Source organism: Solea solea, chromosome 12 (genome assembly GCF_958295425.1).
Source record: "Solea solea chromosome 12, fSolSol10.1, whole genome shotgun sequence".
NCBI classification, from domain to species: Eukaryota; Metazoa; Chordata; class Actinopteri; order Pleuronectiformes; family Soleidae; genus Solea; species Solea solea.
Window position 1 is genome coordinate 28,019,390 of NC_081145.1, and position 25,522 is coordinate 28,044,911.

Here is a 25,522-nt window from a genome sequence, read left to right on the forward strand (position 1 = left end):
CCCCGAGCTCCTCATCACTCACCTGTCCTCATCACTCACCTGTCCTCATCACTCACTTGTCCTCATCATTCAAAATCTCTGTCCTCAGTCCTCTAATTGTCTCTGCTTCTCTGTCCTCTGTAATTGTCTCTCAGTCCTCTAATTGTCTCTGCTTCTCCGTCTTCTGTAATTGTCTCTGTTTCTCTGTCCTCTAACTGATTTGCTGCCCCCGTCTGTCCCTCAGTTGCCCTTATTATTAATTGACTGTTTCTCTGTCCTCTCTAATCACCTATTTGTCCATTCTTACTGTTTCTCTGTCCTCTGTAATTGTCTCGGTGTCTTCTAACTGATTTGCTGGCCCTGTCTGTCCCTCAGGCCTCTGTAATCACCTATTTGTCCTCTCTAACTGTCTCTCTGAATGTCTTCTGAATAAAATGTTCCTGTTAACTTTAATTTCTTCTCACTCGGTTTCTTCCGTCATTTCCTGTGATAAAAAAAAGAAAAAGAAAAAAAGAATAAAAATGGTGGTCACAGCTCGAGGAGGCGGCGACTGAGTCCTCGGGAAAATTAACGGGAAACTTTGCAGCGTTGAGCCGGGGCTCGGGGCTCGGGGCTCGGCCGCCGTGAAGCGGGAGAGCGACGCGTCAGCCCGGTAGAGACGGTCTGTGTGTCCCCGCTGCGTCTCTGCACCAGGTGTGTGTGAGTGTCTGTGTGTGTGTGTGTGTGTGCGTGCGCGCGCGCGCGCGTGTGTCAGTCGCCACTGTGGCCACTGAGAGAAAATGGCTTCCGAAAACAGCGGGCAGATCGCCAGCTGCGAAGCCGAGCTGAGGCAGCGTGAGGCGGCCGCTGCTTCTTCTCAGAGCCGCTGCTTCATTCACGACACACACGGAAAGTTACCGACACAACTTTAGTTTTAACGAGTTAAACCGAGTTAACTGGTCCGGACTGCACACCCCCCCCCCAAAAAAACTCTCCGACTCCACTCTTCCAGATTATCCCGTCAGGGGCGTTTCAAGATAGTGTGGGGCCCCCGGGCTATATCACAAACCACACCAACCATCATTGCAAACAAAAAGTGTATTTAAAACAAATAAACTACAATCATTTATAATTAAATAATTATATAATTATATCACCACAACCTTGAGTATCTACCGTCATTATTACCTTTTCATTTGTGGTAATAATCCAGTTTATTCACGGTTCCCATGGCTCTTTGAAATCCTGCAAATCCTTACATTTGAAGAAAAACTAAATATTCAAGGCCCTTGAAATTTTTTGAAAATCACCCGAAATAGACCTCCAATTGACCCTGTCTCTTTGTTCCTGTCCTCTGTAATTGTCTACCGGTACTTTTACGTCTTTTTAACGACAAAGTTCTTAACAACACATTTGACAAGACATAATTCTCCCGCTATGTTACAAATATTCTCTTCCCATTCAGGAAAAATTGGCAGCCCACAATGTGACTCAGCTAAAAGGCTGTTGCTAGGATTTTTGGGTTGTATTGTATTTAAAATATCTGACGTCCGATCCAGAAAATGTTTCGAAAAAGTTTCCTGTTACAGGAAATGTCTTTATCTACGTGAAAAGCCCCGAAACAACTCAAAAGTACTGTAGTACAAATCCCTGACCTGTATGTGGCGCCGCAACCGTGGGCATTTCCTGCACTTTTTGTGTGTGTGCAAAATACCGTCTAGCGGTTGTTGTCTACAAATGTGTTTTGCTACAAATGGCTAGCCAGGGATACGTTAGGCTCCAGGATTTTTCCCCGACTCCTCTCTGGAATGCGCTGAACTTGGAGGCAATGCCGTTCCCACCTGAGACTTCCGAGTTCCGATTTAAATGGAACGCAGCAAAGGGTGCGCTGAGGGTTAGTCAGTGTCGCTGCGCTTGGCTCAGGTACGGCGTGATGTCACCACAACCTCGAGTGTCTACCGGTACTTTTACAACTTTTAAACTACGAAGTTCTTAACAACACATTTGTTCTAGCAATTTCAAAAACATAATTACAATGCTGTGTAACAAATATTCTCTTCCCATTCAGAAGAACTTCAGAAGCGTCCCACAACGTGACTCGGCGTGAATGCTGTTGCTAGGATTTCTGGGTTGTATTGTATTTGTAATATCTGACGTCCGATCCAGATAACGTGGTGTTTTTTGTTGTTGTCACAGACGATTGTGAAGTGAGTGAAGAAAGCGCTTCCTCCACCATCATGGTTTCATCATGAGTGAGCCGTCGCTGGACGTCTGGTGTAAGATCTTCACTGTCACACAACATAAGCTACACAAAATGGCCGCACCTCTCAGGCAGGAAATGGTCGTCACAACACGTGAACATGAATCTTATCTAGAGATTTTGCTTGACAATAATACTTAACTTAACACAATTTTATTTTGGTAATAGTATAACTTCATTCTTGTAATATTATGATTTTATTCTTTTAATTTTGTGGCTTTTTTCTTGTAGTATTACAACTTATTTTCTCATAACATTGACTTGTTTGTAATATTGTGATTGTTCTTGGTTTGCGCAACATTCTCGTAATATTGTGACTTTATTCTGGTCATTTTTGCAACTTTGTTCCTGTAAAATTACAACTTTTTTCTTATAACATTTTGTCCTTTTTACTCATAATCTTTTTTAAATATTACAACTTTTTTTCTCGTAATATTGACTTTTTTGTAATAAAATGATTTATACTCGTAATATTATGACTTTTTCATAGAAAATGCTTTATTAAAACTTTTTTCTCATGATATTGTGACTTTTTTCTTGTTAAGTTACATATTTTCGCACTTTTTCGACTTTATTCTGGTGATTTTCACTGCTTTATTGTGTAAAATTGCAGCTTTTTGTCTCGTATTACTGAAACTTTGTGCCTGTAACCTGTTTTTCTTATAATAATTTCGTCTTTTTTCTTCGCTTTTTTTTAATATTACAACTTTAGTGTGAAGATGAAAGCAGAGAAATCAGCTGAAACGTAAATATCTGATAAAAAAATCTCAATAACTTAATTTTGACCATGTGGTTCTTTGTCTCAGTCTGTGAGGAGTGTCAGGATTATTTCCAGGAGGAGTGTCCGTCCCACGGGGCCCCTGTGTTTGTCCCAGACACACCCGCGGCCCCGGGGTTGGCCAACAGGGCGGCGCTCACAGTCCCGTCGGGCCTCGAGGTCTTCGCGGATGGGGGCAAGGCAGATGTCCGCTGCGTTGATGAAACCATCCCGAAGGGGGCAGTCTTTGGCCCGTACGAGGGAGAGCTGTTGTCCAAGGACAAATCCTCCAGCTCCGCCTCCTGGATTGTGAGTAAAACCCAGTTCAGACCAAGTCCAGGATCAGTTCACATCCACATTCACACTCAATCTAACCCAGTTTTCTTTGTCTGTTTTTTTATTTGTTATTTTTCCAGGTTGTTGATTTGAACAACACATATCAGTGCATTGATGGCAGTGATGACGCCAAAGCCAACTGGATGAGGTGACCTTTGTTAGTTTTTTTACTTGTGCTAGTATCAGGTACATACAGATACATTCTGTGTTTCCATCATGGTACAGTTAGGTTTGGTAAAGTTAAACATCACCGCTCACTCATCCACATCAAAGTCCAAAGTGAAAGTCGTCGATTTGAGCGCTTGGGGACAGGAGATGAGGAGTAACACATTTGAACTTACTTCCTGTGTGCTGTGATGTAAAATTGTTCATTTTCTCTATGGAGTTTGGTGTGGCTTTAAGAAACCCAGGTGAAGTGAAGTGTATCTCCATCACACAGATGCACTAGAAGAGACTGTTTCTTTAATCTGCTTCTGACCTGTAGATATGTGCGAACCTCGTCGGAGGAGAGCGACAGGAACCTGGCGGCGTTTCAACACGGCAAGAGCATCTACTTCCGAGTCTGTCGGAGGCTGACGGCAGGAGACAAGCTGAGGGTTTGGTACAGCGGCGACTACGTCCAGCGGCTTCACAGTGTGTCGCAGAAGAGCATCGACTGCATCCTGAACACAGGTGATCTCTTAGGTGCTAAGAGGAAAGAGAGAAGGGATATTTTGTACAGTGCAGAAACAGCCCCAGACATTCTTAAATGTATTTAACAGCAAATTTCACTGCGCTGTACGGACTGTAGCGTACAACGACAAAACTGGCCAAAGTTTAAGAATGAAAGGAAACTCCATCTGGTCAGTTATCATTTCCCTGGTTCAATGGTTTAGGCAATAATAGGAAGGAGAAAGGACCTGTATGTGCAGTAGCACTTTTTATCAAGCAATTCACTGGAAAAAAACAAATATTCTTACATTTATTCAAATTTTAAGAAAGTTAAAAAAACTAAATAAAAAATAAAAAACTCGAACACTGTAAATCAACTCTCTTAATCAAGTAAATGAAAAGTAAAATATTCATTTGTTGTGATTAGAGATTACTTGATTTCACAATTAATCGTGGTATTAAACACTTGAGTATATTAATCGTAATCTTTCCTCAATACCGTCAGAAATGATTATGCTGGAAGTCCTGAACCATATACAGTACATAGGTAGTTCAGCGCAACTCAAACAGAACGAAAACAAAGTTACACAACAGCTTTGTTTTTGTTCCGTGTGAGTTGCAGAACAAAGCCGTTCCTGATTGAGCAAAAGTTCTTCCCTCCAACAAAGAGCATCAAATCAGCCGTGACCACGGTGTCATCGTGGATGACGGCGCGACAGCCTGCAAATCATAGGAGGAAATACGCTTATAATATTATAAATATGTTTGACCATGTGCGGGATAAGCAGAGTAAAGGTAAACGCACAGTAACACAGGGTTAAACTACGTTAATGTTCAACTGAATTGGTATGAAATGAAACGTTAGCGCGTCATTTGTAATTAATTGTGTACGACACGTGTTTCAGTTTAACGTGACGAGTTAAACGCCGTTCACTGAACGATACGTTATACGTCATGTGACGTCTGTTTCATTTATTACAAATTTATTTGTGTCATTGTAATTTAAACATGAAATAAACAAACCACAATAATACGTTTTATATCTGATCACATATTAAAATGATTCAAACTTAAATATTCGGTATAGATGACAATTGATGACTTCAATAATTTAAACATTTCCCCTGGGTGATTAATAATTGTTATATAATAGTTTAGTGTATTTGCTACATTATTTTGTTATGTTGGCATCAAAAGATATAAATAAATGAAACTTTAAGACCTATAAGCAGTGTTTATGTGATTTTACACATTCATAGTGTTGTGAAATCAATTAACACATAATAATCATGATATCGTGATTAATTCTCTGACAATAATCGTACCAAGAAAATCTATAATGGTGACATCCCTAGTTGTAATAAACACAACTTTCTTTTCTTTCTTTTTTTTAAATGTTTTTGCTGTTTTAAAATCAGCTCGGTTCAATTTTAAAGTTTAATTTAAGCTCGATCTAAGCAAACTTCACTTATTCCTTTAGCTGAGGAATTAATTAAAGAATATACGTCTTATTTTTAAGACTGTTTTTGTTTTTTATTTCGAGCAGCAGCTGACCTTTGAAAATCGAGTATGACAGTCTCATCAAATCTGTTTGTGATTTTGATTCAGTATAAAACTGAATTGCAGTTGCATTTTGACACCAGTTAACATGGCAGTTCTCCAGCAGGTGGTGCTGCTCACACACCGAGCCTGAGACTGACATTTAAGTCTAAACCTGTAGAACTTTACAGTGTGGTGATGTATATGTTTATCAGGAAGAGATTAGAAATTATGAAAAGGTCACTGTCCTGATGATGACTGAAGAAAACTGTTTTGTTTCTAGATACTGGGAAGCCATCAGTCCTCTCCAACCTACCAAGAGAGTTCAAATCTCCCTGCCTTCAGTCAGCCCTGCAGGGTAAACTGTGTCCCAGTAAACAACCTAGCGACGAGTCCGATGGTCAACCCCCTGCCAAGAGAAAGAAGATCGACCTCATCTTCAAAGACGTCCTTGAAGCTTCCCTAGAGGACCCAGGCAGGTCCAGCTTCCAGACGACCCTCCACAGTGAGTGCAAAGCCCCAGGGTCTGGGTTGAGCCTCAACCTGAAGGTGGAGGAAAAAGAGGAGGAGAACCAGGAACCTTCCACCTCGTTCTGCCCCAACTGTGTCAAACTGAAGAAAAGGATTCTGGAGCTGGAGGAAGAGCTTTCCCGTCTCAGAGGCGAACAGACAGACACGATTGGTCCATCAATGTCAGAGCGGACCACACCCCCTTATGATCAGGTCCCACCCCACCCTGAGCAAGGGCCCATTGAAGATTTTCAAGGTAGGTTTTAGAAAAGAAAGGTTGGACCTCAATGATCAGGACTTAATCAGAGAGCTGTAGTTCTTTGTTAATTCTTTAAGTCAAACAGTGTTTTCTCTATTAGCAAACTAGATTTTCTCAAGTGTTTTGAAATTAAAAAAGGAACGGTTGATCTTCAATGAATATTTGCTGATTGAAAAGTCCTAAAATATTGCATAGCTAGTTGGGGCTCAAGTTTGATAGGAGGATGATTGTATTGTCTTTGCAGGGATGGAGGCCTTGACCCCCACACCGGTAGTTCTGGACGAAGACGAGCAGGATGTGGACTCGGCTGATGAGTCGATTGCTGCAGATCTTGTCATTTCTCCAGAAGACTCCTCGAAGCTCTCTTCAGGTGGAGGCCGACGGATTCGTCGCTTCAAGCAGGAGTGGCTAAAAAAATTCTGGTTCCTTCGCTACTCCCCAACCCTGAATGAGATGTGGTGCCACGTTTGCCGCCAGTACACCGTTCAGTCATCTCGAACCTCTGCCTTCATCATCGGCTCCAAGCAATTCAAGATCCACACTATCAAGCTTCATAGTCAGAGCAACCTCCATAAGAAGTGTCTGCAGCTTTACAAGCTGCGTATGCACCCGGAGAAGACAGAGGAGATGTGCAAGAACATGATGATGCTGTTCAACGCAGCTTACCACTTGGCCCTGGAGGGACGGCCCTACTCCGACCTCCGTCCACTGGCAGAGCTGCTAAGGAAATGTGAGCTCAAAGTAGTGGATCAGTACATGAATGAGGGAGACTGCCAGATCCTTGTTCACCACATCTCCCGCACTTTAAAAGAAGACCTGGCCGAGAAGATGCGTCTGTCTCCCTTTCTGAGCATCATCATGGACGCCCAAAATGATGACCTTTTTTCAGATATGGTTGCGGTCTATGTCCAATTCATAACCAATGAGGGCTCACCCAACACAGAGTTCCTATCCTTGCAGAGACTGAGCATGGTCAGTGTGGATGGATATCTTCAGGCCATAGATCGTGCCTTTGGGGTCCTTGGCCTCAGGTTTCAGGACTTGCTGGTTGTGGGTCTGGGGGTGGATGGCACCAACATCTCTTCAGCAATGAGAGTTAGTTTGTACTTAGCTGTACAAAAGACTTTTCCCTGGATTCTCTGCCTCCCCATCATGATCCATCGGCCTCATCTTGAAGTGCTGAATGCAATCAGTGGAAAGGAGCTCTCTTGCTTGGAGGACCTGGAAAATAATCTCAAGCAGCTTCTCAGTTTCTACCGCTACTCCCCTCGCATGATGGCTGAGCTCCGATCAACCGCTCCAACACTGTCAGAGGAGACAGAGTTCCTTGGAGATATCAGAGCCATTCGGTGGATCATAGGAGAACCAAATGTCCTTAATGCACTCATCAAAGATTACCTGGAGGTAGTTGCCCATCTGAAGGAAATCAGCAGTCAGACACAGAGAGCTGACGCTGCAGCCATTGCTCTCACTCTCCTACAGTTCCTCATGGACTATCAGTCAGTGAAACTCATCTACTTCCTCCTGGACATCATAGCAGTTCTGTCAAGATTAGCCTTTACCTTCCAAGGTGAATACCTGTTAGTATCACAGGTGGAAGTCAAAATTGAGGAGGCCATTCAAGAGATAGGCCAGTTGGTGGACTGTCCAGGAGAATATCTGCAGGAGTTTGAGGAAAATTTCCGTGAAAGTTTCAATGGTGTTGCTCTGAAGAATTTGTGTGTTGCTGAGTCAAAGTTTCAGTCTATACGAGAAAAGATCTGCAACAAGAGCCAAAGTATCCTGTCTCAGAGGCTGGACCTGCAGAGTCACTTATTTGCCAAAGCCTGCAGGGTAATGGACCTGTCCACCTGGCCTCACAATAGAGAGGACCTTCAAACATATGGGGAGGAAGAAATCCAGCTGATACTCAACCATCTGGAGTCCATTCCTCCTGCAGGTCAGGAGATCTCCCAGGCCAGAACAGAGGCAAGAAGCTGTCTGGTGCTGGAATGGAAGGATCTGAAAGCAGACTACTACAGCATGAATGGTTTCAAAGAGGTAATTGGTCACATCTGCAGGTACAAGCAGCGCTTTCCTCTACTGAACCGCATTGTGCAGGTTGTAAGGGTCTTACCCACTTCCACAGCCTGCTGCGATAAAGGACGAGGATCACTACAAAAGATATGCAAGAACAATTGTTCCCGTCTGACCCTGGAACAGATGAATGACCTGCTGATTGTGGCAGTTAACGGTCCACCCATCAGTAACTTTGATGGGAAGCGAGCGTTGGACGGCTGGTTTGAGGAGAAGTCTGGCAGCAGTTACTCTCTGTCAGCTGAGGTGTTGAATAGGATGTCGGCTGCTGATCCAAAGTCGATTTTGCACAGTGTTGATGTCAACACGGAGTTCTAACCTGATGTCTAACTGTCACATCCAGTGGTGCATTAGCACTACTACTAAGAACAAAAACACAAGGCGGAGTACACTGGATGTGGCCCCTGGTGGATGGGGTCAAATTAAGGGTTCATTAAACCCAGCGACAATGGGGGTTGGGTATTTTGCTCCAAAGGTTTTTCTTGACCTGTTGGGATTCAAGCAGCAACCCTTGGGTTGCAAGTTCCCTTTCCACGAGGCCATGGGCTGCATCAAGACAAAAATGGGATTCATTTTTCACAAACCCTGCTTTACACATATTGTATAAACTATATGTTGTAATTGCTTTTGAGCTGGTTTTAAGGGAACTATTTTTCTCTTGAATGGATGATTGTGCTTTTATGACTGAACATAAGATTTAAAAGAAAATCTGCCGTGCCATAATATAATTTGCTATACTTGTTTAAATGTGCACTCCAGCACCTGATATATTCTACAGAGGTGCTCATGCTTTTGTGTTTCAATGTTTCAGTTATTTGACCAAAGCTCTGGCTTCAAAGCTTTCCGAAATGCATGAGGATGATCAATTGTAGCTTTAAGCATATAGGTAATAAGTCGTATTTTCTTTCTTCAAACTGAACTAAAGGTCGGACAGTGGGTTTGGTACAGTATGGGACGGTTTGGAATGGTAAAGCCCTCGGTTAGGCTTGCGTTTCGACTGAGAACAGTACTTTTACTTGGTAGGTGGGGTATGCGCTGTGCCTGATGGCCGCATAGTGTGATGTTGTCCTGGTGCGACGACAACGAACATGACACGACAGACAACAACACAATGGAGGACATCCAGCAGCCCTTTTTTTTCCCCAGCTCAGTTTGTGGCTGTTTGTCTCAACAAGACATCAAACTTTGTAAGAGAATAGACTGCAGACATTGAAGAAACACTGGTCTGATGCCCAATCAGCTGATTGTCTCAGGTGGAGCTACGGCACCATTTTACTCTGGCACCCCAGGGGAAGGCTACCAAAGAATGGAATGGATGGGGGGGGGTTGGTACTATTTGTAATGGCAATGTCAAAAAATATGTGGTATATAATACCACACTGTACCAAACCAGACTTAAGTGGAGCTGGGATATGCTGAGGCTCATATTTACTTTTTGTAAAATTTGCTTTGTTCTCTTAAAATGAAAGAATAGTGTGACATTTTGGAAAATGCACTTGCATGGGCTGTGTGTTTGTTAGCTAGCATATGGCTCACTCCAAAGTTATAATATGCAAACATTTTCAGAAACACCAAGTTAACGCTAAATTTAAAATCAGTAAAAAAAAAATAATAATAATCATAGATAATAATAATAGTTACATATATTATAGCATTAAAAATATCATTTTGGTTAAAGAGCTCCTACATACTGGTGTATTAACCATTTAAGAAACATAACAAATGATTTTGGTAAAAAAAACCAATGCTGTTAATTCAGGGCAGCCTGTGGTCCATGGTCTATGGTCTTAAACATTTGTTAAGCACTGTATTTTCTCTGCTAAGCAATCCCCATTTACTGTCTTCATGCTAAGCTAACTTGTATACCGTGTTTATGCTTAGCTAGTTTGTTCTCTCTCTCTACTCTCTGCCCTCTTGCTAATCTGTTTCCTGTGTTGGCAGCCCATATAGTAATCTAGTAACAATCTTTTTATGCAAGGCTAGCAGTTTGTATTTCTATCTTCACTGTCTGAGCTAAACTAGCTCAGCCATTTTCATCCTTTATTGTCTTTATGACAAGCATGCTGCTCCCTTATTTATAGTCTTTATGCTAAGCTAACTGGTCCCCCCATTTTCCATTGTCATGCTAAGGTATGCTTAACCTTTACACCAAGTGACAACTGACCAGCTGTCCATCACACTGGTGTCCACTACTATGGTGTACTGCATTGTTTATTTACCTCTTAATGTGAATATAATGTTCAAAATAGTTTTTTCTCATTCAAACTTCAGGAGGAAACCAGAAGGTTGTGTCCATTTCTTGCATTTGGTCCATGGTTTTGTGTGTGTTTGCTAAACTAGCTCTTTCCTCCTGAAACTATCTTTATGCTAAGCTAGTCGTTTCCCCCTGAAAACCATCTATATGCTAGGCTAGGTGTTTCCCCCTGAGGGCGGAGAAAATAAGTGTATTTTCCAAAATGCCTTTTTCATGTGCATGTGTATTTTATGCATGTGGTTAATAACATTGAAACCGACCTGATTGTGTGAAATGTTTGATGACTCATCACTTTTTCTGCTCCAAAAACATTTGACGTACGAATGCTAACATGTAGCATATCACGCCTTATTCTGTGTATGTGTGTGTGTGTGGTTTTCTGTGAAACAGAAGTTCGGGCCGATTGGAATCGGACTCCAGCGATGCTTTAAAGGTGCGTGTCAGAATTACTGACACCTAGTGGTGAGATTTCCCCAAGAACGTCAGGGAACTACGGTGGCCTTCACATACAAGAAAGGATGTAAGTCTTTCACGATTCTCTTCACCATTTCCTCCCTCTTTGTTGGTTTATGTGGTTTAGGCTAATGTGGGCGGAGCTGTTCTTCTTCATTTGCTCTTGAATTTAACGGTGAAACTCACCAAGTTGTGTTTGGCCTTGTACGTTGTTGTGAAACCACACACGACGACGGTTTCTTCTCTGCAGACGTTTCCACAAGAGATAAAGAAAGTGTCGTACACACAAAAATAACGTTTCCCCGAGTGAATGACGAGAAATTCAAAATAAATTTCTTCCTTTTAATCCTCAAATGATTCCCATTATTCTTTAATTTTTATTTTATTGCTCACAATGTTGTTGACTTTTATTGCAGTGAATGAATTCATTATCCTCCTGTGAAGATTCCAAGTGTGAGTTTTTCAAAGCCATTTATTTTACAGACATATGGCGATCAATGACATAATAATAAATACAGAAATAAATAATAGAATAAAAAATAAAGAATAAAATAATAAAAGAATGAATGGATACATAAATCGATAAAAGAATAAATACATATCAACCATTAAAAAACATTCATAAATTAATGTATTCAATTTTTCTTTTTATTAATTATTGATTCTTTTTTTATTCATTTATTTCTGTATTTATTTATTTATTTCTCTATGTATTTATCCATTCATTTATTTCTGCATTTATTCATTCATTCAATCATTCATTTATACTTTTATTTATTGATTCTTTTATTCATCATTTATTCTTTATTTAGTCATTCATTAATTTCTCTATTCATTTATTCTTTTATTCATTCATTCATTCATTTATTATTGAATATTGAAACTTCCTGTTTTACATTCATGTCCAAACCGAGGCCGCCATCAAACCTCGAGTCACGCGTGGTAGAAATAAAGACCGCGTCGGGTTCAACAAAAGCTCTGCGGCCGCTCACAGCAGGAGGACGGGAAGGAACTGACAGGACGTTTTTCTCAAGCACAGAAACAACCTTTAAAGACAAAGTTCAGTGGGTTTTTTAACCCTTAGTGCTCACGTGGCACGGATCTGTGCCGCAGGTGCACCTGTGTTCTTTTGCCGTGGGTATAATTCCACCGCTATAGACACACCCCCTTTTCCATCTATGGTCCCAGCTCGCCTCGCCTCAACTCGGCACGGTTTAGGTTGGTTCTCCACTACAAAAAAGTACCTCCCCAACGTGGGCGGAGTCATCACTGCACGGCTGCATGAAACTACTTAGTTTTCCCGCACCAAACCCCATAGAGGAAATCAGCGATTTTAGCTCGCAGGGACACAGGAGCTACTGCCCCCTGTGGTCACTTTGTGTCACTGACGTAGACCAGAATTAAAGATTTCAAACACAGAAGTCACAAAAATAAGATATTTGAACTTAGTGATGAAGGCGTGGAGCAGTGGATCAACAACTCCTGTGTGTGTGTGTGTGTGTGTGTGTGACGTTACAATCAGTGATTTCCTCTGTGGGAGAGTGAGAGCTTTTACAAAGAGTTTCCCATCAGAAAAGTTTGTCTCACAGGGACATAAAGCATGCAGTCATCCATTTTAATTCACTGGGCCTTTTGTGAAGTGGCTAATATTTGTTTTTGCTTGTGTCCCTGCTGAATGAGTGAATGAGTGAATGAGTGAATGAACCGTTCCATGACACTTGATCCCTGTTACAGAAAACAAGTTTTAGTGTCAGCGTTTGTCCTCTGTCTCGTCTCATTAATCGTCCTCTGTTCACTGCAGTGAAGACGTTAAAACGAGAGTCGGGACAAAAATGTCTCAGCGTCTTCACTGGGCAGCTGGACGCGGATACAGACACTGCTGTGTGTGTGTGTGTGTGTGTGTGGGACCTTCCCGTCTGTCACTCCCTGGGACTGACGCGTATGTCCACACACACACACACACACACAGACGTGTCTTCCTTGCTTATTATTTCAGTCTTTATGTGAGATCTTTCTGCTGAACTGTCCTTACCCAGCATGCACTGCGCCATCTCACGTCTGTATGTGGACATTAAAATAAAGACATGATGCTTCGACTAAAAAAAAACAAAACATAAAACAAATGCATGCTTGTGTCGTTTTCCCACTGTTTCACTGTCATGACCGTTTTTTAGAACCTGCTGTGTTTTCACTTCCTGCTCCGACGAGGTTCCAAGCGAGCTGACACTGAAATGTGAGGTCGACAGACTGAAGGCCAGTGATTGGTCAGAGAGTGTCGTCACTGAAGAGTCGTGAGCGCGACGTCCGACACAAGAATCTGAACTGTAGATTAAAGACTTCATAATCCTGAAAACATAGAGCAAGCAAACGTGTTGAACAGAGGAGTGTGGCGGATTATTCAGAGACAGCTCTGCTGAAAGTCCAGTGACTGAAGGACTGAACCATTCTGTCCACTGATCTGAACTCATGATTCACTTTCACTCTGTCACAACTGCTTCACACACTTTGTGTGTTTGTGTCGCGTAGAAAACCACGTCACGGCAGTTTCACACAGCCGCTACTATGGCGACTCCGCCCCCTTTGAGGAGGAGCTATGAAGTCATGGAAAACCGTACCAAACCGAGTTGAGCCGAGCTGGAACTGTAGGGTGGAAATCTTGTTATTTTTGTTAGAAAGATTTGTTTTATATCTTAATTAGATATATGTTTATATATATATATACATATATATACATATGTATACATATATAGATACATATGTATACATATATAGATACATATGTATATATATATATAGATACATAATATGTATCTATATATACATATATAGATACATATGTATATATATATACATATAGGTATATATATATACATATATATATATAGATACCTATATGTATCTATATATACATATATAGATACATATGTATACATATATATAGATACATAATATGTATATATATATACATATATAGATACATATAGGTATATATATATAGATACATAATATGTATCTATATATACATATATAGATACATATGTATATATATATACATATATAGATACATATAGGTATATATATATAGATACATATATATAGATATATCTATATCTATATATGTATACATATATATAGATATATCTATATATGTATATCTATATATATGTATATATGTATGTTGTCCATCAGCTGTGATTTGTGAAGATGACAACAAGTTCAAGTGCATGAAGAGTGTAGTCATAACTCGGCCCACAGTGATTTTTTTGACAACACGAGGAGGAGGACATTTGTCCAGACAGTGTGTCTTTGTGGACCCCGGGACAAAGAGCTGCTCTCAGTCCAGTCTGCTGCTGTCAGACACGGGGGGGCAGAGGGTGGAGGTCGCTGTCAGTCACTGTGGGACACACACACACACTCACACACACACTGTCTCTGCTGCTGCTGCTGCTCTGACCCGACTCCGTCCTTCCATCTGGTTTCCATCCACACTCATCTCAGAGACATGTCGCGCTGCCTCGGACTCGTCCTGCTCCTCTGCTGTGGGACATTTCACCTGGGTGAGTGGACACCATGCACTGTTCCTCTATTTAAAAAATAATGCTGTTAGAAAAAACAAGTATTCTGTTTCAAAGGACACTTTAAAATACCAACAACCAATAAGTGACGTAGTAAGATGGAAAATATACTATTTATACTAGTAATACTGGTGTTGTTGTAGTGTTTTGGTGTGTGGCTGTTGTTGTGTACTTTTTTAAAGCAACACATCCCTTAAATGTGCCATTTTTCTTCATCATTGATTAGTTTTGCCTTGTGAATATTTCATATTTTGTCCCCAGTATTTAATTGTGCAGAAATATATTGGCCCTAAGCCTGCAGCGACTCAAGGAAACAAAAACAGATGTTATTTCCACTCACTGACTGGAAACTGGAGTTGGTGTCGCTTTGTAAACCGTGAGCACTTCCACACCAAAGTCCATAGAAAAGTCAAGCAACACAGGAGTTTTTGATCCACTGCTGCCTTCATCAGTCAGTACAAATGTGTTATACTGTGACTTCAGTGTTTGAATTCAGATTCAGATTTACCTCAATGACACAAACGTACCACAGGAGGGCGCAGTAGACCAGCAGCTCTCGTGTCTGCATCGATTTGGTAACAACAGTTTCTGATAGAAATGTCTTTAAAGCTGTGAGATTGTTGTTGTCTGTTTGTGACTTCACACTTTTACTGAACCTGATAAACTGTTTTTGTTCTTGTCCAGCGTCTGCACTTCGTTGCTACAAGTGTTCGGATTATACCGGGCGCTGTCAGAACGTCCAGGAGTGCACGTATGAGGACTCCTGTATATCTCTGAGTGAAAGAGGTGAGTGTTGACAGAAATAAGTCATTATTATTTCACATTTCATGCAAAAAAATGAGTTGTAAATGAAATATGAAAACTTCCAAAATCTACTTATAGTTTCAAAATCTACTTAATTTAAAAATCTACTTAATTCCAAAATCTACTTATTATTCCAAAATTTACTTAATTCCAAAATCTACTTAATTTTAAAATCTACTTAATTCCAAAATCTACAGTCTCAGAAAGAGCTTTTCTCTTCTTCTTCTATGTGGATAACTTTGGTAGTAGATGTTTTTAGTTTTGGTGAAGTACCGCCACCTGCTGGTTCAATAGTGTTGTTTTAAAAAAATTAAAAAAAAAACACGTTCATCCATGTTCTGCCAAGTTATTAAGAATGAAAGGTTTTATGTCAGGGAACAGCAAGTAAATGTGACCGAGTGCCAATTTAGTTCAAGATGTCATCGACCTGAACCCGACACAGTTAGCGTAAGGTGAAAGTTGGCAAACGCCGGTGCTTGTCCTCACGTGTGTGTTCCTTCCCTCCAGGTGGGAAGACCATCCGTCAGTGCATCCGCTACACGGACTGCGATAACTCGCGTCTCACCCAGATGTTTCCCGCCATCTCCGGCTTCACGTACCGCTGCTGCAGCAGCAACCTGTGCAACTCCAGCAGCGCCGTCGCCATAGCGACGCCGGTCCTGGCACTGCTGGGCTCCCTGCTGACTGTTCTGTGGTGTTGGGTGTGAAGTTTTTTGGATCCTTACTGACATTTTTATTATTATCATTTTTATTTTTTAAAAGTTAACATGAACTGAACTGTGTGTGTTTGTGTCTTATTTTAGTCGCCTGAGGCACTTCCTGTTTCTCAGGTCAAGTTTTGAAAGTCACAAGAAATTTAAGTTGATCTCGTTTTGCTAATTCCCATTTTTATACTTTTTGTTTTATCAGTTTAACAACGACAACAAATAAAATGTTACGGTATGTATTTTTGACATTGTGGCGTCTGTTTTTAATGTCACTGACATTAAGACTGGTATTGTTTATGCTAAGCTAGCTGTCCCCCTCCCCCATTTTCCATCATCATGCTAAAGGCCACATGGGCAACATGCGGCTCTGGGGCCAGATCTGGTCCGCAAACCACTTTTATCTAGCCTGCGATGACGTCCTCATGGGAGCCAAAAAAAGCTAAAGACTTCTCCTACACTGTCACCTTGTGTTTGCTTCTACTGAAGTAAGCATGCTAACAGCTAGCCTATGCTCCCATCAAGATGATGTTAGCTCAGCTAACCTTTAATACAAAACATCGCAGAAAACTGATTCAGTGAACCACTTGAAAGGCATTTGAATGTTGCTAAGTATGCTAGTAATATAGTATATAGTATATATAGTATATAATATAGTAAAATGCTAAGTTAACATAGAGCAAGGCAGGTAAGAAAAGCTCAGTGATTAACGAGAACTCATGAGAAGATGGTGGACGACTCTGTCGAGGTCTAGCTTAACGTTTATTCGTCTGTGAATACTTTCTCATGCTAACGTGCTAAGATGCTCACGTCAGACTGCAGCTAATAGTAATACTAATTTTTGTTTTGCGTACTTCCTGTTAAAATGCAAAGGTAAATAAATGAAATAAAATCATGCAGACAATAAAAAAAATGATAATATAAAATACATTTATTGCACTTAAATAACAGGTTAAAATCTTATAGTAAATCTTAATAGAAAAACACTATATGAACAACAACAGGGAAAGAGTACAGATAAACCCACAGACGCTGGTCAGTGATGTCACTACATAATGAAGTAAAATAAAAAGTCCTTCATTTAATCATTGACAATTATCACACTTTATACACGCAATCACTGATCACATGATTCTCTTTTACATAAGGTGCCATTTGCACTACGAGGCATTGAGTTTTCGGACAAGTCTCTGCTTCGTATTGTCCACGATAGCAATATGTCAATATGTTCTTGAAAGGGTGTCTCATTTTGTAATCCTGTGTAACTCAGTTCCAAGTGGCACGGGTCGGGATAGGGGTAAAAATAAGAACTGGTATTGGGCTAAAAAATCTGAACTATCCCTTTAACTGAGGCCATCGGTTCAATGGAGACAATCAGTAAACTGCCTGATGATAGCAATTTGTGCTACGAAGCTGTTTCCATGGTTTCACTTGCTGGTAAGAATTGGGATTTGACCAATGAGCTAATAATACCTGAAACCACTCTTCAAAAAACTTGAACTATCCCTTTAACTGAGGCCATAAGTTGCATGGATAAAATTGGTAAACTGTCTGATGATCGCAATTTGTGCTACGAAGCTGTTTCCATGGTTTCACTCGCTCATGTCTCCCAGTCCGTCCTCTTCGATCTGTCGTCCAATCACCTCCAGCTGCACCGTCTTCTTCTGTCCTTTCTGCTCCACCACTTTCTCTGCTTCCTCTGATTGGGCGTACCAGGGGTGAGGGGCGGAGCCATCACAGGCCCGGCCTCCTCTGCGGAAACCTCCCCTGCCGGCTCTGACCAAACCCCACCCCTGCAGCTGGGTGTCGGACCTCCTCTCCTGGACGCCGCTGGTCTGGTCCAGCTCTTTGGCGCTGAGCGACGACATCCGTACGGGAACTGTGTTCCCGAACTTTGAGTAGTCGACACAGTAGCGACCGTCCTCCTCCGTTAGGATGGAGACGAATCTCCTCCCCCACAGGATCTCTTCGGGAATGTATGAGGTGCGAGCCTGCATGGTGATCCCTGTCGTCTCCACCACACCTGGAAAAAGAGAAGAAGAGTTGTCTCCACACACAGACCTTCTCAGAAAGTCCACATGAATCTGGGTGGACATGGCTGCCAAGTAGCTCCTGACCTTCCAGGATGACGATGATCTCCAGGTCCTCGGATGCCAGTGACTGGGCGGAGAGCCCGTACAGGGGACTTCCTCTCTCCATGGTGTGGCTGATGATCAGAGGAGAAACCAGGAAGATGCCGTTGCTCCTCAGAGGGTTCTCCACCTGGATGTCCAGCTGACAAACTGGGATCACCTCACCCTCTGACGTCACCGTCCGCCGGATCACCTGGACACAAGACATCACCATTTATTCACAACAAACACTGATTTTCGAATGTCTGCTCGTTCTATCTCTTTGTGGTTGTTTTTGCGTCATTGTTTTTTTTTCAATCTTTGTGGTTATTTTCAATCTTTGTGGTTCTTCTGAATCTTCTTGGTTCTTTTGTATCTTTGTATCTTAGCGGTTGTTTTCGCTTCATCGTTGTTGCTTTGTATCTTTGTGTTTGTTTTGTATCTTCATGGTTGTTTTGAGTCTCTGTGGTCATGTGATACCTGCAGTTGAATGGTGGCAGAGATGATCATACTTTTCCTCAGGTCCCCAAGTCGGAACATGAACGTCGGTCGCCCGTTTCGAGGAGCGATGACGGCGTTTCTGGAGAAGATGAGCGTCTCCGCTCTGCGGTTGGCCTGAGCCGTCTTCATAAAGACGCAGCCGAGCATCACCGCATTGATGATGAGCCCCAGAATGTTCTGGATGATCAACACCGTGATGGCCAGAGGACACTCCTCTGTCACCATCCTGCCACCAAACCCGATGGTCACCTGCAGGGGGCAGCAGCACACAGCTGACAACACGTGAAACCACTGCCAGACGAGGCAGTGACACAACAACCAGCTCTCACCTGGACTTCAATGGAGAAGAGGAAGGCGGAGGTGAAGGAGTGGATGGCGGTGACGCAGGGTTCGGGGCCCGGCTCGCCGTTGGGGTCGCGGGGCTCCAGGTCACCATGGGCGAAAGCCAGGAGCCACCAGATCATAGCGAAGAGCATCCAGGAGCAGATGAAGGCCGAGCTGAAGATGAGGAGGGAGTGCTGCCACTTCAGGTCCACCATGGTGGTGAAGACGTCCTGCAGGAACCGGCCCTAAAACACAGCAGGAGGACGAAGGTGAATACACCAGAGCAGAAGACAGCGAGGAGACAATGGGGAGACATGTCACTTCTTCTGTCCTGCCACCAGGAAAAAGACATGTTTATGCTCTTTAATGTCTCCTTAAGTTTTGGACCATGCACACACAGAGGCGAACTGAGCATTGCATATCATAATGTTTCTTATCTTATGTTGTTAAGTAAATATTTGCTGAGGCAGTTTCAACTGGAAAGTGAAGTTACTGACTTTGTAAAGCACTCACTCTCCCACACCAAAGCCCAGAGAGAAAAGCAGGGATTTTAGCTGCGGGAACACAGGAGCTGCTGGTCTACTGCTGCCCTCATGTGGTCAGTTTTTGTCACTGAGGTAAATCTGAACAAACGATTTCAAATGCCAAAGTCACAAAATAGCACATGCAAACTTACTGATGGAGGCAGCAGTGGATCAACTTTTCCTCTGTGCTGTGATGTAAAAATCACAGATTTTCTCTGTGGTGTTTGGTGTGGGAGAGTGAGTGCTTTACAAACTCCTGTGTTTGTTTCAAACGGTGAGGTAAATATCCACTGACTAATGATTGAAGGCAGGAAATGGCTGCGATCACAGAACGTCTGGGCGTTTGTGACTTTTACCAGTTATTAATCGACTAAACCAGTGTCAGGACTGAAGGCAGGTGTGTGGTGAGGTGCGCTCGGTCTACCTGCTCCCTGATGTTCTTGTGAGCCACATTGCAGGATCCGGTCTTGGTGATGAAGCGGGCTCTCTGGGATCTGGTGCGGCTGCGGTTCGGCTGGTTCTGGTCCTCGGCGAGACGAGTCAGCAGGAAGCCGTCCGGCAGGAGGCCCTTCCTGGCCAACATGATGCTGATTCTGCAGCTGTGGTACACACACACACACACACACCATATTTTAAGGAAACACACTGATATCATGTTATATAATATCACATAATTGATATAGCTTGTGGGTGTGGGCGTGGCAAAAATGACCACACCCCTTAAAACTACTATTATTTTCTCTTATCGTATGACATGGAGTCTTCTTGTACCATACTACAATCTTAACTTACAATATTATTTTGTTTCGTACCTTCCCTTAACATAATTTATCTTATATTAACTTATCCTATTATTTCATATCGTACCTTACCTTACATTGCCCTACATACCATCATTTATCTTACTGTAGCATAGCATATCATATTGTGACTTATCTTATCATATTGCACCTTCGCTGACCAAAATGTTTCTTATCTCATCTTAAATTACAGTAAACGTTTGTATCGTATTTTACCATAATTTCTCTTATTGTAACGTACCATATTGTATATCCATATCATATTTTACTGTATTGTATTGTACCTTACCTTACCTTACCTTACCCTTATCTTATCTTGTGGAAAAGATTGTATCAGTACAGACTGTGCAGTTACAGTATGTTTATTTATTACAGTGACGTTGTCATGACAACTCCCTATATCATTTATATACAATATTCATTGTATTATCGATGTCACATTTAACAATAACAATAATAAAGTGATGAGGAAAACAAATCACAGCAGTGAAATAAATAAACACAACATCGAGAGAATATGATAATAACTCAGCGTCAAGGTTACAGTAAAAACATCCAAAAAAACACGGAAACGTTACCTGTCCTCGCGGACACAAATGTGCTTCTGCTCAAATGTGATCTGAACGTGTTGTTTTTTATGATTTTTTGAAATCACGTCGACGAGAGACAGAAGACGATGTCCATCATCGCAGCATCAGGACGTCCTCAACGACAGGACACACACACACACACACACACACACACACACACCGCTCACCTCCTTCACAATAAAACTTCTCTAACGTTCATTCATAATTCATCTCATATTCCTTTTCATTTCAAAATCTGTTTTTGGACGTTTTTATTACGTTAACTTGAACTTTAGTTATTGAACTTTCACAATTAAGGGTGTGTAAAATGTAGCAGCAACTAATCGGTGAAGTTTCATGTTAGCGAAACAATGTAGCCTTCAGTTAGCATCAGAGGGTGTTTATTTTGACCGAGGTCAGCACTATGTTCCCACATAACTAAAAGTTTACTCTTCTTAACCTTCTTAACCTGACTCAAACTAGCCTTAACCTGATTCCACTGATGTTAATCTGATCCAAAATAAATTTACCTGACGCTAATAATCTTAGCCTGGCTCAAACTAGAATTAACCTGACTCAACTGATGACCCAAAACAAGTTTACCTGATGCTAATAATCTTAACCTGACTCAACGATGTTTATCTGACCCAAAATAACCTTACCTGATTGGGCACTATTTTATCTATGATGTGTGATTTTTTATTTATTTATGTTGTATTTTTTTCTGTTCTTGCTTGTTTTTGTGTAGATTAATCAAATGATTATTTATTTATTTGCATTGGTTTTAAAAGTCAGTCAGTCATCATCTACCGCTTTATCCTCCACCAGAGGGTCGCGGGGGGTGCTGTGCCAATCTCAGCTACATCGGGCGATAGGCGGGGTCACACCCTGGACAGTTGGCCAGTCCATCGCAGGGCCACACACAGATAGAGACAAACAACCATTCACCCTCACACTCACTCCTATGGTCAATTTGGAGTGTTCAATTTACCTAATCCCCACATTGCATGTTTTTGGACTGTGGGAGGAAGCCGGACAACCCGTAGAGAACCCACGCACACACGGGGAGAACATGCAAACTCCATGCAGAAAGGCCCTTGTTCCAACCGGGGCTCGAACCCGAGTCTTCCCGCTGCAAGGCGAGAGTGCTAACCACCGTGTGGCCCTGGTTTTAAAAGTGCTATAGGAAAATTTTCCATTTGACTTTTATTTTGAAATCAGAGTGAAGCATGTTCCGGTGCTGTGTGCGCTGAACTTGTTGACCTGCAGGAAGGTGAGCTCCTCATCGGCTGCCTGTTGGAGGCGACAGAGGAGCGCGAACCCCCATAAAACAGACAAAAAAAAACAAAACAAAACAGAACACTGTATTATTTTATAATAATCTATTGAAAGTAAATAGTAAAAACCAAATATGAAAGATATCTTGTGCCACTGTTGCACTTTTATCTTTATTTGACCTTTACATTTTAACTAACCACCATAATTCTTGTCCGTGATGAAAAACAAACCTAAAAAAAATACATAAAATAAATACTGTATAATCATAAACTGGACATAAAAAAAAGACATTATCAGAGAAACAACAGTTTTACTGTTTGTGCTTATGTTGTGATTTTATGTCAAAAATGTATTAAGTATATTTTAAAAATGAATTTTTAGGTCGGTATTCTGTTTTGGGTTTTTTTCATACGGAAGCCGTTGTATCAAACTGACCTGCAGGTGGCAGCACCGCCCCCGTCAGTGATCATTCACGACCGAAGAAGAAGAGAAAGAAGAAGCGGAAGCAGCAACAAGCATCAAGATGGCGAACACCTACAGAAGTATGTGAGATAAACTGAACTTTACACGTTTATTTTTAAACGGTTTATTTGTCATTAGGGAACTTTGGTGTTTCACGTCGTTATAAATATTACACATGCTTAAATACATGCATTAAAGACGTTCGTTATTAGTTTTTATCGGCGGCGAGAGAAGCTTCCGGCTCTCTATCCTTAACCTGACTCTAACCATCTTGATTTAAACTCAGTGTTGCATTAGATTGAGTTAAATTAGCCTTAACCTGTCTCACACTTGACTAGCAGTAGCCCGACTCCTCTTTAACCTGACCCAAACCATTTAAATCGGACTCAAACTACACTTAGTCTTGCTGGCTTTACCTGACTCTCATAACTACCCTTATCCTGACTCAGTTTAGCCTTAAACTTCCATAATCTGACTCTAACTATAACTTTAACTTGATTCTATTCATCTTACCCTGGCTCAAACCATCTTAATCCAATTCAAACCATTTTAAATTAAACTCAATCTAGCCTTAGACTGAGTTAAATCAGCCTCAACCTGGCTCACACTAGCCTTAGCCTGACTCAGACTAACTTTACCTGACTGAAACTATTTAAATCTGACCCAAACTACCCTTAGTCTTGATCAGACTATCCTTACCTGACTCAATCATTTTAACCTGACTCTAATAATCATAACGTGATTTAAGTAATCATCTTAATCTAACTGAGACCCTGTTGTTTATTTGTTTGACTCTTGTCTCCATAGTGACAGACGAGGACATCCGGCTGATGATACAGCTTCGTGCCTCAAATGCTGCCGTCTTCACAGGAAGGAAGAACTCTGCCCTGATAGGCTGGAGGTCAGAGTGCAACCACACATTCACACCGCAGTACTGCCACTGTTCTGTCATGTCGCTGTTATTTTTGGTTTGATCCTTTCTGGTCTTGGTTTTTAAAAAAGAAAAGAAACACCCTTAAATGTCCACTCTACTGACCACAGACTGTCCTCTGCTGCTGCTGCAGGGCCATCAGTAAAGAGCTGGGGCTCGAGGGTCTGGTGTCAGCGCAGCAGCTGAAGAAGAAATGGGGCAACATGAAAGAAAAGTACAAGGTGAGCCATCAAAAATATATAGAAAAAACTGGTTTGAATGGGTTTTTTCTTTTTAAATAATTGACCATCTTTACTGCACAGCTGTTGAAGTATCCTCCGGCGGGCATGGAGAACGTGACCAAACCCACCTCGTGGCGCTGGTTCCACTTGATGGAACAGGCTGAGTGTGGTCACCTGGCTGAAGACACCAGAATCATACCCACCTGCCACATGGAGGAGGACGAGGAGCTGGGCGCCACCCTGCTGCCTCTCAGCTCGTCCAACATGGAGGAGGACATCGCTGCTCTGGGTGTCATTGACACAGCAAGTCTGGAGAGCGAGGACGGGCTCATGGAGATAACTGACGTCAGAACATTGAACACTGTGGAATCACCTGCCGAGGTCGTCACAGACGTCGGAGTGCAGGTGTGTGTGAAAAGTCCTGAGAGGAAAATCAAAAGCACGACATTACTGCCACACACTGACGCCGTCAAGCCGCCGCTGCTGCTGCTGCCACCGCCGTCACCGTCCTCCTCCTCCAGACACATGGAGCTGGAGTCTGCAGAGCTGGACAGGAAGCTGTCTGAGCTGCAGAAAGAGAGACAGGTTCTGGAGAGAGAGCAGGCCGAGTTTGACAGAGAGCTGATCGCGTTAGAAAGAGACAGAGAGCTCCTGAACAGAGACATGGTCACCGTCCAGCGAGAGAGGACAGCGGTGGACAGGGACCGAGCGGCTGTGGAGAGGGACCGGGCGTTGTTGGAGCGAGACCGGGCATTTCTGGACAGAGACAGAGCCGTTCTTGAGAGGGACAAAGTGTTTCTAGAAAGAGCCAGGGAAGACCTGGAGAGGGAGAGGACACTACTCAAGAGAGAGAAGGAGGCGGCTGCTGTGGACAGAGGTCAGGCTGAAACGGTGACGGACAAAGAGGTCTTACTCCAGACCAAGTTCTATGAGAGCCTGAGGGCCACAGATCTGGATCCAGACCAGCTGGAGACCAGACAGAGACTGGTGTCTTTGTTCCAGAAGCTTGTGGAAAAACTGTGAATGGACGATGTCTCACGACAGACACCGTTTCCCAAGGCCAGGTCAAGCATGGTTGTATGAGTTACTGGCTGGGTCTGCCCCCTGCTGGCCTCCTGTGCCAGTACAATGGCACTTGTCCACTGCACAGTCTTAGCACGATGTGACACGGCACGTTTTTTTGGGTTTTCCATCAGTGATGGTTGCCTGGTACCTTTTTTAGTACTTGTTCTGACGAGGTTCTAAGCGAGCTCAGCCGATACTAAAATGTCAACAGACTTCCGGCCACTGATTGGTCAGAGAGTGTTGTAACTGGAAGAGTCGGTACTTAGATAAGTTATATGTTAGTAAATCTGTGTGTTTTAACGTAGCGTTACTCGTCCAGACGTTACTGGCACATGCAGGCATGTTGTCAGGGAGCGCCTGATTTCTTAAATGGTTTCTTTGCTCCATTTGACAAAGAAGTCATGAAAAAAAAAGGTTGTTTTGGAACTTGGGATGGGAAACGGTATCAGTCAGTATCGGTATCGGTCCGATACTGGTCAAAGTCACTGGATTAAAATGTAGAATTCGATACAATCCAAAAATCCTATATCTGTAAAAAATGTAAATAAAAATCAGCAAAATTATTTTTAGCTGAGTCATGTTTGTTGTTGTTTTTAATTG

The 25,522-nt window shown here is 42.2% G+C and overlaps 4 protein-coding genes across 4 annotated transcripts; 3 read left to right on the top strand and 1 right to left on the bottom strand.

Moving 5' to 3' along the window:
• The first annotated feature begins 113 nt into the window (after nt 1-113).
• prdm11 (PR domain containing 11) lies at nt 114-10,608 on the top strand. The gene is made up of 7 exons (XM_058645290.1): nt 114-672; nt 2,155-2,234; nt 3,025-3,284; nt 3,392-3,459; nt 3,796-3,983; nt 5,785-6,267; nt 6,515-10,608. The coding sequence occupies exons 2-7, from the start codon at nt 2,207-2,209 to the stop codon at nt 8,662-8,664; spliced, it is 3,177 nt and encodes a 1,058-aa protein (XP_058501273.1). The 5' UTR covers nt 114-672; nt 2,155-2,206; the 3' UTR covers nt 8,665-10,608.
• Nucleotides 10,609-14,395: 3,787 nt separating this feature from the next.
• LOC131470246 (CD59 molecule (CD59 blood group)) lies at nt 14,396-16,378 on the top strand. Its single transcript, XM_058645946.1, has 3 exons — nt 14,396-14,610; nt 15,313-15,414; nt 15,940-16,378. Exons 1-3 carry the CDS (start codon nt 14,556-14,558, stop codon nt 16,137-16,139), a joined length of 357 nt encoding a protein of 118 aa, XP_058501929.1. The 5' UTR covers nt 14,396-14,555; the 3' UTR covers nt 16,140-16,378.
• Nucleotides 16,379-17,645: 1,267 nt separating this feature from the next.
• On the bottom strand, nt 17,646-21,103 carry kcnj11l (potassium inwardly rectifying channel subfamily J member 11, like). Its single transcript, XM_058645761.1, has 6 exons — nt 20,975-21,103; nt 20,021-20,195; nt 19,078-19,317; nt 18,728-18,997; nt 18,254-18,461; nt 17,646-18,159 (listed from the first exon to the last, which is right to left on the bottom strand). The coding sequence occupies exons 2-6, from the start codon at nt 20,177-20,179 to the stop codon at nt 17,729-17,731; spliced, it is 1,308 nt and encodes a 435-aa protein (XP_058501744.1). The 5' UTR covers nt 20,180-20,195; nt 20,975-21,103; the 3' UTR covers nt 17,646-17,728.
• A 1,585-nt stretch (nt 21,104-22,688) lies between these two features.
• On the top strand, nt 22,689-25,485 carry LOC131470120 (uncharacterized). The gene is made up of 4 exons (XM_058645693.1): nt 22,689-22,785; nt 23,513-23,606; nt 23,770-23,857; nt 23,939-25,485. The coding sequence occupies exons 1-4, from the start codon at nt 22,767-22,769 to the stop codon at nt 24,878-24,880; spliced, it is 1,143 nt and encodes a 380-aa protein (XP_058501676.1). The 5' UTR covers nt 22,689-22,766; the 3' UTR covers nt 24,881-25,485.
• Nucleotides 25,486-25,522: the final 37 nt, after the last annotated feature.